The sequence below is a fragment of the Serinus canaria genome, chromosome 5 (genome assembly GCF_022539315.1).
Source record: "Serinus canaria isolate serCan28SL12 chromosome 5, serCan2020, whole genome shotgun sequence".
NCBI lineage: Eukaryota > Metazoa > Chordata > Aves > Passeriformes > Fringillidae > Serinus > Serinus canaria.
Window position 1 is genome coordinate 46,057,473 of NC_066319.1, and position 15,499 is coordinate 46,072,971.

Consider the following 15,499-nt stretch of genomic DNA (forward strand, 5'->3'; position numbering starts at 1 on the left):
GGAATTATAAGTTAGTAGTCAGTTCTGCATCCCTCATGACCTACCCTTCCTGTAGATGCTTTGCCATCCTTGCTTCCAACAGCCTACATAATTTTTATTTCACATACTGCATACTGATAGACAGGTAATGTAATGTAAAAATTAAACCAAAATTCAGATTTTAGATCCAATTCATTAAAACAAATTGTTAAATATTCTCTACAGATAGACAGCTATTGAATGAGTACTGCATGAGAGAAGTTCAATCTCACTCAGAGGTAATACAGCCAATTTATCTGCATTGCTCAAAGTCAGAAATGCAGGAGTTCAAATGAAGAAAAAGCAAACGTCTGAAAAAATCATTGCTGGTTTAACTCTGAGTTATTTAGTAATATAGATATTAAATATAATAATACTATATTTAATGAATAAGCAAAATATGTAATGTTACTATATTCTAATCAATAAACACTACATTTTATGTAATTATTGATGTAGGTCTCTTCTGTAAGGCAAGAAAGAATTGTCTTTGTTGCGTCACATGAAGAAACAGATTTGGTGCCAAAGTATTAGTTTGTTGTTTTTGTGGAGGGTTATTTGTTCAGTATCTTAATATTTTCTGTTAAAGTGGCTTCCCACTTGCAGCTCAGAAAGCTAGTCCAAAGAAATATTCAAGCAGCTTATAGGAGTTCTCCACCTTCTTCTTCCCTGCCATATCAAGAAATTCTGTTTAGTAAGACAGATACAAATGGACAAGACTTGTTGATCATGAAGCTGTATTTCAATCAGGAAGCACTAAAACTGAGAATGTAAATCATGTCTCTCTAGAGTAACTCTGCATCAGTCCAGACTATAGGTGAGGGTTCTTTTTTCCCATTTTCATGTGAGCTGCTAAAATGTATTTTGAGCCCTGAACACTTCTGAAACCTTGATCCACCCGGCTGAAGCTTTCCAAGAGATGAACAGAACAGTCACAATCTTCTTACTTTTTCAGTGGCAGATTGTAGTTTCTGTGGCTTGCATGTCCAGATCCCCAGATAAGATGAGCTGGCTCAGATCTACCAGTGCACAGTCCAGTTTTTACCTTGCACCACCTGAGGATTACACCTGAATACTGGATTCCTGGCTTGTACTGCCAAAATTCCAGCTGGAGTGTTGATACGGTTGGCATGGCTTGTGTGCTCATAATAGTGCTTTGATCTGTTCATACAGAGGGACATGTTTCAAGAAAATGTCCATGCTTTAAGAAATGTATCTTCAGAGAGACTGCTTGAGCTGCCTTGAGAACTAGTATTGCTGGAATCATGATCAGCACTGATCTGAAAACCTTCTCTGGCCTGTGGCAGAACAGAGGGAAACACAGCTAAGCCCCAGGGTCCTGAAGCAGCAGAGCTTGCTTTCACTCATTTCTCTTCCAAGGTCCACAATAATTTTTGAGCCTATTATTTATTACAGCCAAATTTGACTGATAGCAGGTATGTCACAGATAATTCTGTTTTCAAAGGATTTAAAAAAACCCAAGAACATCCAGGTAGAAAAGGGAGAGCCAGTTCCCAGTTTCCTGGGTGAAAGAATAGCTGCCATAGGCTCACCTTATTAGAAATGAGAGAATCCATCAGAGACAGAAACTCTGTAATTATGTGATGTGCTGCAAAAAAATGGCAGAAGTCTACCCCTTTTTGCACACCAAAGTCAATCAGCCACGAGGATGGATTCATAGGAAATCAGGCATAATTAGGTGTAGAGCTCAAAGGTCAATGAACAGCAGAATGAAGCCTTAAATAAATAGAGAGGATGAATCCAGTCTCATGCCAGGAAGTGTTGGTAGAACCTAAGCAAATACCTAAATGCGTAAGCATCTACCTTTAGCTATGTCAAATAAAAGCTTTGTCAATAGTTACAGGCATGTTACATTGCTTTGAAAAGCAATGTTTTCCAAAACAAAAGCACTGCTTTTATTTTACCTCCTTCATTACCTCTCTTTCAACAATTCCCAACCCAACTTGCTTTTACTGTAGGAAAAGACAGCTAAGCACACACAGTTCCACCTCTGTGTTGAAAGGACTGATGATACTAATGCAGAGGAAAGCCAGCCCTGTTTTGGGGTGTACGTGCCCTTTTCTTCTGCTGTGTTCCACAAAGCAAGAATCCACTCCTCTCCTACAACAAGTGACAAAGCTTGGCAATATTTAAACCAAGTACCCTCCTATGAGTGTTTTTTTAAAAGACTTCTAAGATCTTTTAGTCAGTTTTCTGCTTCACAGAAATATGTAAACCTTATCATTCCTCCTATGGAAAATGTCTCTATTTAGCCATTCCATAGCTCCAGAAAGTTTTGCAAGAAAAGGATAAAAAATACAATATGCATCTGACAAGGGATCCCAGTCCCCAGGTTAATGAGGGTTTCCCAGATCATGCATGAAGGATGTTCCCTCCACCTGGAGGTGCAGGTTTTTATGACTCTTCCTTGAGCCTTCCTCTGTCTCAAAGCACTGCAGTGGCAGTCAAACAACACTACTGTCCTCAAAGGTCAGAAGCACAAACATATTTGCTCCTTCTCATCACACAAAATGATTTCCTAGGGTAATTTTTGGAGGAGGAAAAAGGTAAATGAAGATACCCAGATACACATGAAAAATTACAACTAATTTGTCCCATTGTTGTATTCAATGGAGGCAGACAACACAGAAATCTGGGGAGCACCAAAAGAACCATAACATTGAAGCTGTGAACAAAGGTAGCTCAGATATGAAGAGCATCAGACAGAAGGCAAGCCTTAGAATGAAAGCCATCTGCTTATAGCTAGTTCTTGAAACAGAAGCAAATTACACAGGTATAATGCTGGTCCCAGTAATAGGTAAAGAAGGGGGAAATATTACGAGAAATGTAGAAAGTTAATTGCAAAAAGCAGACTTGTTTACAGACTTGTTTATGCTGATGGAGAAGAGCAGCCTACAGTCCAATCAAAGGAAGTAAAAAACAGCACACTCAAATATGGGGGAAGAGTAAGAACAGAGGATTTATTTTAAAGACTCTGAAATGTATGGGAAGAATTGCTTTTCATTAAGATATACAGCTCTGCTCTCATGAAATTCATTTTCTACAGAAATATCAGTGTGAAGAGATTTTCATCAATTTTAAAAAGATATGTAAAAAATAGCTGTGTGTAACCTTTTGTCAGATAAATCATACCATCAGTAAATCAGCTTTGAAGACTGGTTGCTTCTGCTGAGCACAGTGGGAGTTCTGCCATGGACTGAGAGCCAACAGCCTGTTCCTCAGAGCAAGCTGGAGAAAAGAATGTACATGTGCTGGAGCAGTGTTTGTGAAACATGGTGCTGATTTTAGTGATGGCTTTTTCCATGCACCAAGCATGAGATCATGTACAGGGCTGTATTTACATGGTGATGTAATTTTGCAGCAGAAGCTGGAAAAACAAGGAGGGTATATTCCACAACTATGCAGCCATGTCATATATACGTTGGCAAGATGAAAATAAGATGTGGGACAACCCTGCCCCAAACTTCTAGACAAGCTTATGTTTTGGCTGGAAAATCAACTTGTAACTCTAAAGGGAACTTTCATCAGGCAAACAATTTTGGAGTCAAACAGCAGATGTACTTAATTGAATGCTTACAAAATCACCTTTTGTTTTATACAGATGTTCTGCCAACAAAAGGAAAAACAAGAGATGCCTAATAGATTTACCAACATGGCTCTATTTATGTTGTGATCACATAAGATCAGATGCTCAAATAAAATTATTTTCCTCATAATGTTGTATGATAATGTGGTTTACAAACTGTTACACCCACTCATCTTCTGTGGTAGAATCTCACATATTTTTCCTTAAAAAGGATGCCATGGTGCGTCACTGAGACATAAAAACTTGAAAAATAAATTGGTTAACCTTGTTTACATACAGAATGCTATTAGTTATAAATAAATAAAACAGGATTGTTTGACTAACCAACGAAATTATACACACACTTTTTGGAAAATCTGATCAAGTTTAGTCTATGGTTGGTTTTTAACTATGCAGGCACAGATCCCTATATGAATAATATTTAATATAAGATCATAATTGTTCTTCCAGTTAATCCACATCCATTTGGGAGCTGACCAAAATAAAACTGTTGCCTCTCTGAACCTCTGCTGCTTTAATTAGAATTGCTTTAGGTTAGGAAACTGGGTGAGTCACTGACTAGAAGCAAGAGCAAATCCAATTATAAACCATGTGGGCCTTTTATCTACAAATAAAGTGAACTGGCAAAATAGCTCTAACAATATTTTCAATGACAGTAAACTTGGATGTAACAACCAAAATACTGGCTGAGGATGCTTTAGAGGGACAGCATACAGCTGTGACCAATAGAAGAGTGTCCCAGGACACTTCTTTTTCCTTATTCTTGCTTGTCAGCTGTTAACTCATTGAATCCTTAGATGAATGCACTCAAATGCAGAACATGCCAAAGCCTGGAATGAGCACAGGATGAGGCAGTGCCTCAGAGCAGCTCTTCAGAGTGCTGCAGTACCTGGGTGCATCTTGCATGGAGAAGCTTTATGGATCTCTTCTGTGTGTCAGCAGTTAACTCTCCTACAGACAGCTCTACACAGAAGTGTTTGTTAGCTGGCATTTTCTCAGAGAAAAAAGTAGGAACTGAACTTCACTTTGAGATGCTGCTAAACATTAGTATAAACAATTGGGGGAAAAGGAATATTTGCTGTTCATAGAACGTATAGATTAAATATTAGCATAGTAAAAAAAAAAAAAAAAAAAAAAAAAAAAGAAAAAAAAAAGACTAGTTAGACCTTTAGAAGGGTAAGTCTCCTAAAACAGTCCCAGAAAGCCATTTTATACAGCATGCACTGAGTTGGCAAACCCTGTAGAATCACTGCTGTGGTAATTGAAGTCTACAACACACTGGGATATTCCCTGTTCTCTCTTTTAAACAGAACAGCATTCTGCATCAGGAAACAGTTTGCACTTTTGTTTATTGCCACAATGAATAAAATGTTCAGCCACAATGAATAAAAAAAGATCCCTGTATTCAAATAAAGATACTCCAAAAATATCAGTTCAGCCCACTTCCTTTTTTCATTTTCCCCTGCAGGCCAGGCTCCTCCCGGCTGTTTTAACTGGAAATTATCAGTGTCAGTCAAGATCCTCTGGGCCTACTAGGAGCTTTGTAACGAGTAAGAGCTAGACCAATGTTTGTTCTATTAGTAACATGCAAAACCTTTTTTCAGTTCTTTTATACTGACTGGTTGAAAAGCAGATTATGTACAAGTCTGTAAAAATCCTTCAGTTTTGAAAATATTAAATTTCAACAACAACAAAGTGGATGGTTGAAGTTTCCAACATTGCAATTATCAACTGATGAAAAAAAAAAAGTGATTCCATTTTTTCCTGACACTCAAAGACAAAAAACTTGAAGTAAAGATGCTCTGAGCTGTATGCTTGAAGAGGATGTGCTTTCCTGTTACAGCATTTTCTCTGCTCCCCATGCTCCTTTGCCTCCCAGCAGTGTGTGCTCTCACTGCCAACTCTAACTCCTGTCACATGGTGGAATTAGATCCAAGTTATGAAGAAAGGTAGATTTATTCAGTATCTATACTAACATACATATTTGTATTGGCCAGACAGCCAACAGTACATATGTAAGCAGTGGAGTCAATTAAATATGTATTTTTTAATCAGCTAGTTGAAGTAGTGCTAAGAGGTCTGTGCTTTTAGATTTATACATTATCAATTACATACTTGGTATTTCCCCCCCTTAAAAATAACTGTGACTAAACACCTGAAAATATGGCAACTAATAGAAAATATAATCTTAGGATTTTGTTGGAAAAATACAATTTGCAATAAAAAATGTTAATTTCTTCTTACTGAAACAAGTAATAAAAAATATACTCCCACACATAATTTTTTAGCATCCTGGACATGTAACAAATACTTCTGTAGTAGCAGCCCATCCTTTAAAAAAGTCTGAATCCCTTACAGTGCTGCATTTTAATTAATATCAAAAAGCACCTAAGTCAGTAAATTTTTGCTTACTGCTTTGTAGTTGTTAGCTTGTGTTTTGGCAATGTAAGCAAATGCTAGAGCGGGTTGACTAGATAGGAAGTGGTTTACATGTAAGTATTCTATATAAGAAAGCAATCTACAAATACTGGCTCTGATCCTAGGCAGGGTCATTGCCTCTTTGTACTATTCCATTGATTCCAGCCAGAATTTACCCAAACACAGCAAGTCTGGAGGGCGAGGGCCCCTCTTGTAAAGATCACTAAGGCAGAGGAACTTTTATCTTTCCATCTCTCTGTTTTGAGAAAAGGATGGGGGCAAGCTCAAGCTACAGCCTTCTGAGCAACTCTTCTTCCAAAATGGAGATCAGAAAAGCCTATGGGTACTGCCTTATTGTGTACTTCCCTTTATGCCTTCTCCTGCTGCCACAGCTTCCCCACTTGCTCAGGCACATGTTATCCTGATCAAATGGTGCCAACAAGCCCAGATGCTCACAGGTACCCAGAATCAAGCCACTGACACAACCCATTCCCTTGGAGTCTGCCCAAGACAACAATCCAGATGAGCATGGTGTCAGAGGCTAGAAACAGAGCTGATTTAAGTTGCTTCTCTCCAAAATTGAATTTCTGTGCTTTTAGGAAATCCAAAAGGGGCAAATATCTTTTTTTTCCAGATGGATTTTGTGAAATCAAATAGCCACATTTTCCAGTTCCCAAGTCTTCTTTTTAGTAGTATTTAGCCAGTATTTCTCTTGGTGAAACTGAATTTTCCATTTCCACAGAGGCATGATGCAGAGGAGAACTTCTGAAGAACTTGCATAGATAATATCTTTATTTTTAATTTATACTATTTTAGATAGCATATGAATTTCTGTAGAAAAATCAGTTCTGAATTTCATCTCCAGTCTTCAAGATGGGCCAAAGCTGTACCATTTAACAACAACTTTTTCAGGATTTGCAATGGTATCTTTCCACTGCTCTACTGCTTCACTGTTGCTGCTATCCGAACTTAACCAGATCTGGATTAGGGAAAAAAAAAAATTAATTAGTTCACCTGATATAACAAAACCTAGCATTTACTAGTTCCAAATAAATACCATGGGAGTGTAGGACAAGATACAATATAGAGACTGTGACCAAAGGATAACAGCAACAAATAGAGTTCTGCAAGTACTAACAGTCTGGCTTTCAGCTGGAGTCTGTGTTTAAATTTAGCCTCTAACATAGTTTAGAGAACCCAGCACATAATAATGTTTCAGTACTTAATAAATGTTTTAAGTGGAGCATTCCTTGCTGCATTCAAATGCACATGCTGGGGTCAGGGGCTCCCCAGGCCAGGGGCGGCTCTGTGTGTCGGACACAGCTGGCTCCAGGCCATGCAGCATCCGGCACGAGCTGTCCAGCACTTTCATGAGCATTTCAAACTGCACACTCCCACAGCCAGGGCCAAACCTGCATTCCACAGAGGTTACTAACATGCCCATACCACACATAGTCACGTAGTAAGAGTCCGTTTCTTCTCAGTATTCAGTTAGTGGATAGTGGCCATTAAATGAGGAAATGAAGTACAAGTAGGAAAATTTCTCCCTTAACATTATCACCAGCTTCCATTGCCAAAAGAATGCTGCTTATGTAAGTAGGTAACGTTATTTACAGGACTCTATTTCCTCAAGTCTTCCAAGAATAAGTCCTTTTAAGACTTCTGAGAAACCTTGACCATGAAGTACATTTAGCCTATACTGCTGGGGCATGAGTCCTCAAGAAGTGAGAATAATGTCTTCCAGAATACCATAGACAGCTGATGTTTCATCCACAGAGATTCAATGTACATCTTGCTCGTGATTAAAGACATGCCTGTAAAAACAGCCTAATCTATGTATTGTCTGCTTAGAACAGCATCCAATTAAACACCATTCTCTGAAGAACAAAGTTAACAGATCCAGCTATATTCATTTTTTTCCAGCTATCCAGCCAATTGCTCAAAGTACATTTTTTCCCTGAACCATATTTTACATCTTCATGTGTTATGTGGCAATGTCTGCCTTCAGGAGCTGAAACAACCTTTTCCAAAAAACCTCTGAGGAGCACAAGTTTTCCTCCTCCTAAAAATGAGATCCACAATGAAATGTAACTCATCAGATCGAGCTTACCTCACATATTGCTAGATGACTGCAAAATCATACTCAGTTATTCCCCCCCCAAGGCAGTACAGCTAAGAAGAACTATTTTTTTCTTTTCTTATTTCAAATCTAATTCCACCAATAAGAAGATGGGACATGTGCAACCTGAGGCTACGAAAAATGGAAGTAATTCACATAACTCTTGCTGGCACATCATTTCTCTATCTTATAGCACATGAGCATCTCCTGTAGCTGCATGTCTTCAGCAGGCACAAAAAATATCCCCAGAATAGGACAGTACCATTTTTTGTACCTAAGGACAGCACAGTCCTCCATCTGACATGGGATGTTACAGTTGGGGGTCTCAAAATCAAGTCTACATTATTAATTTATGCATTTATTAAAATTCTGCTACTCATTTAACTGGGTCAAGAAAAGCACAGAGCCTTAAGAACAGCTATGGCTCACTATATCAAGAAGAAGAGAGATAGAAAGTACAGGATGATGGTAAATTAGAACAAGCAGGGGAAGAAGATTGAGAGAATAATGAGAACAGACTGGTAAGTTTTATGGTGGTTAAATAAATATGATCACAAAAATGCTTTCAAGGAGATACTACTGAAATCATGTATGTTAACTAAAAAACAAGCTAAAAATATTTTGGGCTTGGACACTCATACTATTACTTGATCATACATAGACTAGTGTACTGATTTCAGCATTGTTCTACCCAGGAAAGGAGTCTCATTGTAGCTGTTGATAGTTCCTTTTACAGACCCCTGGTGTGAGAGTATTGGTACAGTAAGCCAACACCCCCTTGCTGTACAGGACCTTGTAGCTTATGGAGCTCCTGTGGGTGCTATGTTTTTCTTTAGAAAGCTAAAGGCAACCAGGAGATCCTATATCTCTTGGAAGGAATCTGTCACACAGTAATACTCCACAAGAAACTGACTTTAGTGTTTCTTTTTGAAAGAAAACTCAAGTATTAACTCCCATTCTCAGGCAAGTGCATGTTTAAGAGCCCAGCACCATTTTTGCTTGAATTACATACAGAAGAGTTTAGTAGAATTTACTATTTTGTTTTATGTCACCTCATTTAAAGTATTTTAAAATTCATACCAAGAAACTTGTGGAACTGGATTTTAAGTAAAGGGTATCAGGCTGTCCAGCAGAAACCAACCTGTCCTAGGAAGTGTTTTCTTCTCACTGAGCTTTTGCTGTAGAGCTTGATGAGAAAGCTAATTCCTTGTTCTGCATGGCTAACTGGAAAAACCATCATTTCTCCCCACTTCACTTGGCCATTAGTGGATTTCAGAAGGCGAGTCTTCTTTTTATAGATGATCCCTTCTGTACTAAACATTCCAACTTTCACAAAGAAATCTAGGACAAAAGAGAAGGAAAAAGGCATAGCACACAAAGGGTTACTCACAACACACCCAGAAAGGAGCCAACAAGATCAATAGGTATGCTTCAAATTGCATCAATTTTTCAAAAGTCTGGCCAAAAGAACTCTACAATAGCTTTCCTGACCAGTCACATAAACAGAATGTGTTCAGTAATATTGGACTGATTAACACAGTATCCAAACAGCAAGTGCAAGCTAATGCTCTTGTATGTCAGGATTAATACTGGGATAAAAATCGTCCAAAATACATAAACACACATCTTCAAACCAAACAAAATGTAATCAAGTACAACATTTGGGGAAACAAGCCTTGGCAATGAAATCTACCACACCATGTGTTAGTCTGAGGTTCTTAAAGAATGTTATGAATTGCCAACCCATTTGAGCAGCAATTTACCTGTTACAAATGCTTTCAGGGAGGAGGCATGAAACAGCTGATGCAACTTACTTGAAGACAGTGGCGTAGATGAAACAGGAAGGTTTTGTGCTTCAAGAATCTGTAACTGTATCCTCCTGTTTATGGCTTGAAAACACATTCCTATTTGAAGTTCTGCACGGCACACCTACAAGCAGAAGAATGTTGCCATAACATCTGGATTAAGTTGCTTATAAACTCAGGAAACACAGGAATTTTGTCATATGTTGGGCTCCCACATTTCTATCTGGGATTTCCTGGACAGAAATATAGGCATGTGTTGTATACAGAACCTGCAGATGCACAGTAAGTGCATCTTGCACTTGTCATAGCTGCAGTACATGTGCTCCACTGATGAGCTGCTTATGTGTGGTGCACATACAGCCCTTGTGTATTCCTGCAGCCAGGGATACTGGCCAAATCACCTAGTCCTCAGTTTTTACCTGGTACAGATTCTGCAGTGCTAAGAGCAGACACATCCAGGGAAAACCAGACATGCCTTTGCAACTTCACTAAATCTGGGTGTGGAAGTGAGAGAGTACAAAAGCTCCACTGACACAAAACCCTTCAGAGTTGCCCTCTACACTTCTGAATTTTATATAAGCAATGGTTTCCATTGATACAAGGCCCTGTCACTTAATGTCATGAGTGCTTAGGGTGACTGCATACTGTGTAGTTTCCTGTGCCATGAAAGTACTCGTGTTTTACATACCCACACACATACACCACTGCCAAACACAGTGTATGCATCAAGATCTCCAGTCTGATTCTCGGGGGGGGGTTTTAGAATTTGTGCCAGTGGCAAAGTTGCACTGAGTCATCCTCTTTGCTCTCCTGTCACACTGTAATGTCCTCAGAACACTGTAAGAGCAGCAGGAAAAGGCCAATGGAGACCCAGCCTTCATTTAAATGGACACTGCTAGTCCTTGTTGCCTTCAAGTTTTAATGGACTTCAATGAACCAAAATGCACTAAGCAAGAGAGCAACAGGTTAGATAAAGAAGAGTCAAGCCCTAGTTCATCAAAGAGACAAATTCTCTTTGTAGCTCAGCTACAAAATTTCTGTGTAACCCTGTGAGGAAGCCACTTTGTGGACTCTGAGCTTTGGCTTTCTACTGGCAGAGAGGTTAGGGTTTGCTGCCTCACAGGCTACTACAGGGATGAATCCCAGAGTGTCTGGAGGGCTCTTGGATACCAGCTTCCTCTGTCACTTTATCTTACTGCTTTTGAAGCAATATGGTTATTCACATTAGAACTGAAAATGTCAAGTGTAACTTATGTTAGAAATCAAGAGTATCATTCATATTACTCAGACATACTTAAAATTTGCTTTTGAATTGCTAATTCAAGTTTAATTTGTTGAAAATACAAATGTCTAGACACAATCTATAAAAGAAACAAACAAAGTGAGAGTAGGGGGAAAGGAAATCCCACTGCGAAAACCACCTGCTTCTTATTACACTAATGGAAATGAACTGTCTGAATTATTACTTCACAGCATGCAATCTGAGCATTAAATATATGGCTGTCTCTGCAGTTTCAGGCCACTGAAGATCTTAGCACTTTTCTTCCATAACAAAAGCAGATTCCATTTGCTCTGAGCTCTTGCTGTGAGTCCTAAAGACCTTCTGATGCTTTTTTGGTCAGAAAAGACAATTACCCGGTGTTCTTTGCTGAACACTTCCCCAGAATGTCCCTCCCTCAAGCTGTGAGCCATGGTGTGGAAGAGCTTGCTCTAGCTCTTTTCCTAGAAACATCTGCAATTTATGACCAGAAAAGCTATGTGCAGAGTTCAAAAGTCTGCATTTTTTCCACATCAAAATGCCTTTCTCCAAGGAAGTGGAGTAAAGAGAAAAAAAAAAGAACCCCTCTAGTTTTTACTACTGAACTATTTTTCTTTCATATCCAACAACCCTTCTAGAAGAGATAAGGACATACTTTCACAGTGTTGGCACTTACAGGTGCTTTGGAAGGAGGAGATATATCCAGCCAATGGCTGGACTCCTGCGAGCTCAGCTCCCGCAGTGCCAAGGAACATTCTCCAATCGTTTTTTTCCTGGGAGTCTGTGTCTGGATTTTAAATACCAATTTGACAGCCTGCAGGCTTTGCAGTTTAATGGCAAAAACAAAAGTTTCCATAAATTCAATGTCCTAGAAAGAAAAACAGATGAGTAACATTATCATTTTAAGAGAATCCCACTGAGCCCAAAACCTAGAAACCAAGGCATCCTGGCTCTATAGCCACTGCTCCTGACTGCCACTTTAGGTTGCCATGGAAAAGTGTGCTTTTAGAGTGCCAAGTCCCCACACACTCACCCCTGTGTTGTCACCCTGGCAGGGCTGAAGTTTGGGATTATTTTTCACTACCATAACAAGTTGTGGCCATCTCTTCTGGAGCTTTACAACAGCACACACACATTGTGACAACAGATTCTCTAAGCTCTTGCTACAGTCTCTCCAGCTAATTTTATTTTCTTTCACCTTTGGCTCACATTATGTGAGATTTATATTGCTTTACCTTCCACCCCCTTAATATTCCTTTACTGCCACTATCAGGAATCTTGTCCCACATGACCAATTTTACTATTTTCTGTAGAGAGAAAGTGTGAAAATTGTCTCCTGCCAAATGAGAGGCAGTACCTCAGCTACTTTCCCTGGGATGGGTGTGCACCTACAGGTATGCCCAGTCTTCCTCTGCTCCCCACCATAGAGGGGCCACGGCCAGCAGCCCATGGCTCAGTGCCCTATGAGCATATCTGTCCTGCCAGCTTGGGAGAGAAGAGGGCAAGAGTACAATGCAAGGCAGGATATAGGGGGAGGAAGTGGAATAAGGCTTTTAGTAGGATTTTGAGAAGTTGGGAGAAGTAAAACACACCTGGGCAGTTACCACAGCAAACACGGCACAGGAGTGGATGTTTGCTCTATTTTAAAAAATCAATTTATCTGTCACATTTATTTTTTGTGGGGAAAAATATTTCTCAGTATTTTGCGTGCCTCTACTTACATTGCAGCCCTCCTTGGCAGAAGATTTGAAATGCACTGGCTTGGGCAGTGTGAGAATTCCCTTGACACAGACACGAGGATTTTCCCCACAGCTAGAAGGCCAGCTCAGGTCTTTGCACTGCAACATTGAAAAAAGTCAGTTGAGACAATGCAAGACTTACCATTTGGGTTTCTGTCTACTCAAAGTTCCCTTGCCTGAAAATTATTCACAACCACCATAACAGCATCACATTTACTGACAAAAAAGCCTCAAGAAGCTACATGTCCTTAAAGTTCTGTTAGGGTTCTGCCCTGAAGGAACTGTTAGATTTAAAGTCATAGAATCACAGAAGTCACTTAAATGGTGCCTCCACAACTGCTCCCATTTACTGCCTTCAAATTTTCACAGGAAAATGTCCATAGCAGGACCAGCCTATGACCAGCTCAGTGTGCTGAGTAGTTCCTCACTTCACAACTTGAACATATGTTAACATATGTGTAGTAACATAAGGAGATAGATACTATTTCTTCTTATTGACTGCAGCAGAATAGAGATTGCAACAGAAAAAAAAAATTAAAGGGTGGAAGATGCTTTGAAGCCTAGTATTACATTTGACTGAACTTTGTTTATATTAACACTTATAAATAATTTAATTTTTTTCCTAGAAGTATTTATTGAAGTAACATAGAGACAAATTTTATGACAATTACCACTAAGTATAGCAGAATAGTTACTGGTTATTGAATAGTCATTATTTGAATAAATAATTGACTTTTTAATATTTGCTTACATGTAAAACTGTGATCCAAATCTGTTCTACAGAAGAAACATAACACAACTTCACATTCAGTCTTCCAAAGTCTCGTTCATCACCTGATAATGTAATAGTATCTATGGAAGAAAGCCAATTAATATTTTTAAAAGTAATGCAGTGTCTTAAAAATTCACTCCAGAAATAAGGGAACTCATTAGTCAGTGAACTGCTTATCTTTGCAAACTTCTCTCAAAGTAAGTTTGAAATATTTTAACACCTGCATTCCAAGGACAAAATACCCACCAAGCCCAGTAACCTGAACTTCTGCATGGCTAAAGGCCTTCACATGTCATGGAACAGAATAATGTAATCATAGAATATCCTGAGTTGGAAGGGATCTTTAAGGATCACAGAAGTCCAACTTCTTGGCCCTGCACAGGAGACCACACCAAGAATCACACCATGTGCCTGGGTTATCTCTACTGAGTTTAACAACTTGTGTTAAACTTTAAGAAAGAAAAAAAAAGCAAGTTCCTGAGACACCCAGAACACACTTATATCCTATCACTTCCCTTAAGCTCTTTCACTGTTAAGTTTGTAAATTGGTCTCTTCTTTCTCAAATTTCAATTCCAGTCTAGTAAACATTTTACTGTTATGCTGTCTCCAAGTCAGAAGAGTCTTTAATATCCAGCATTTCTCTGTCATGACTGGAACCAGGTCATTGCCTCAGTCTTCTTTTAGTAGGAGACTGGGTCAAACTTTGACTTATAGCAGGGTGACTTCTGTGAGGACCTGATTAATTTTTCAAGGTTTATTTTGCTGCATTTCCACTTCTTAAGCATTCTTTCATGAATAAGGATACTGGGTTTGCACACAATATTTTTGTCTGATTACCAGTGTAATATGGATATTGGATTTCAGGCACCTCACACAGAAAAATACTGATACATGAAAAAGGACTAGATCTGGAACGTGATGCTGCATTTCATCCTAACAAGGTGTCTGTGATTTTATGGTTCACTTGGGTAGTAAATCCAAGAATGAATTTCTCAAAAGCATGAGAATTTTTCAAAGTCTCATCTGCTCAATCTCCAAACAACAGGACAGTGCAAGTCCAAAACTCTTAATTTCAAATTGCCAAGTCATCTCCAGCTGACCTCCTAGTCAGATTCATCTCAAAAAAACCCCAAACCAAACAAAAACATCAACAGCAGAGTAGAAACAGTTTAATGTTTCATATGCAAAGGGAAATATTTCATTACAGGGTAAACAAACAAACCATTACCCAGACTCCTGTTACTGCCTTGTGAATCCTTCCTGGAAGAAGAACTGCTGGGTACACTGGAGACTGAATCATATCTCTGGGGACAGAAAAAAAGGAATCAACTCAGAGCAACAGATGCAAAACCCAGAGATTATACCATCAGACAAGATACGATGAAAACTAAATACTCCATTTCAAATTTTTGCCTCACTCCCTACTATTTTCTTGATCCAGCAGCATGCAATTACTATTTTGATGCAATGAGCTAATTGAGGACCCATTTGACCAGCAGACATTTTTTTTTGCTCATGAATATATACACAACTCCATTGCTAAGTAAGACATGATTATTATAGAAGAAATAAATACACACAGTGTTTTGTGTCAGTGGAAACTTCCACTGTTCCATTGTTCAACTGCTGGGAGAAACCACAAGATTATGAACCATGACAAGCTGTCTGTCCTAACTGCCTACTTGGGTTTCTCAACAGCCCCTCCGGGCCAGAACAGCAAATGTTAGAGATATCAGGAAAAAGCCTCTTGAAGTTGGTCAAG

The 15,499-nt window shown here is 39.0% G+C and overlaps 1 protein-coding gene across 3 annotated transcripts in view; it reads right to left on the reverse strand.

Annotated features, from left to right (window-relative positions):
• Positions 1-4,955: 4,955 nt before the first annotated feature.
• The window catches only part of TC2N (tandem C2 domains, nuclear), a 30,090-nt gene continuing 19,546 nt past the window's right edge, over positions 4,956-15,499 (reverse strand). For all 3 annotated transcript variants that reach the window (XM_018907302.3, XM_009101807.4, XM_018907301.3), the window contains exons 6-12: positions 14,966-15,041; positions 13,716-13,816; positions 12,947-13,063; positions 11,902-12,093; positions 9,977-10,091; positions 9,304-9,503; positions 4,956-7,022 (exon numbers count right to left, since the gene is read on the reverse strand). In XM_018907302.3, the coding sequence (XP_018762847.2) occupies positions 6,912-7,022; positions 9,304-9,503; positions 9,977-10,091; positions 11,902-12,093; positions 12,947-13,063; positions 13,716-13,816; positions 14,966-15,041 (912 nt within the window). In that variant the 3' untranslated portion in view covers positions 4,956-6,911. The remainder of the gene's footprint in view (positions 7,023-9,303; positions 9,504-9,976; positions 10,092-11,901; positions 12,094-12,946; positions 13,064-13,715; positions 13,817-14,965; positions 15,042-15,499) is intronic.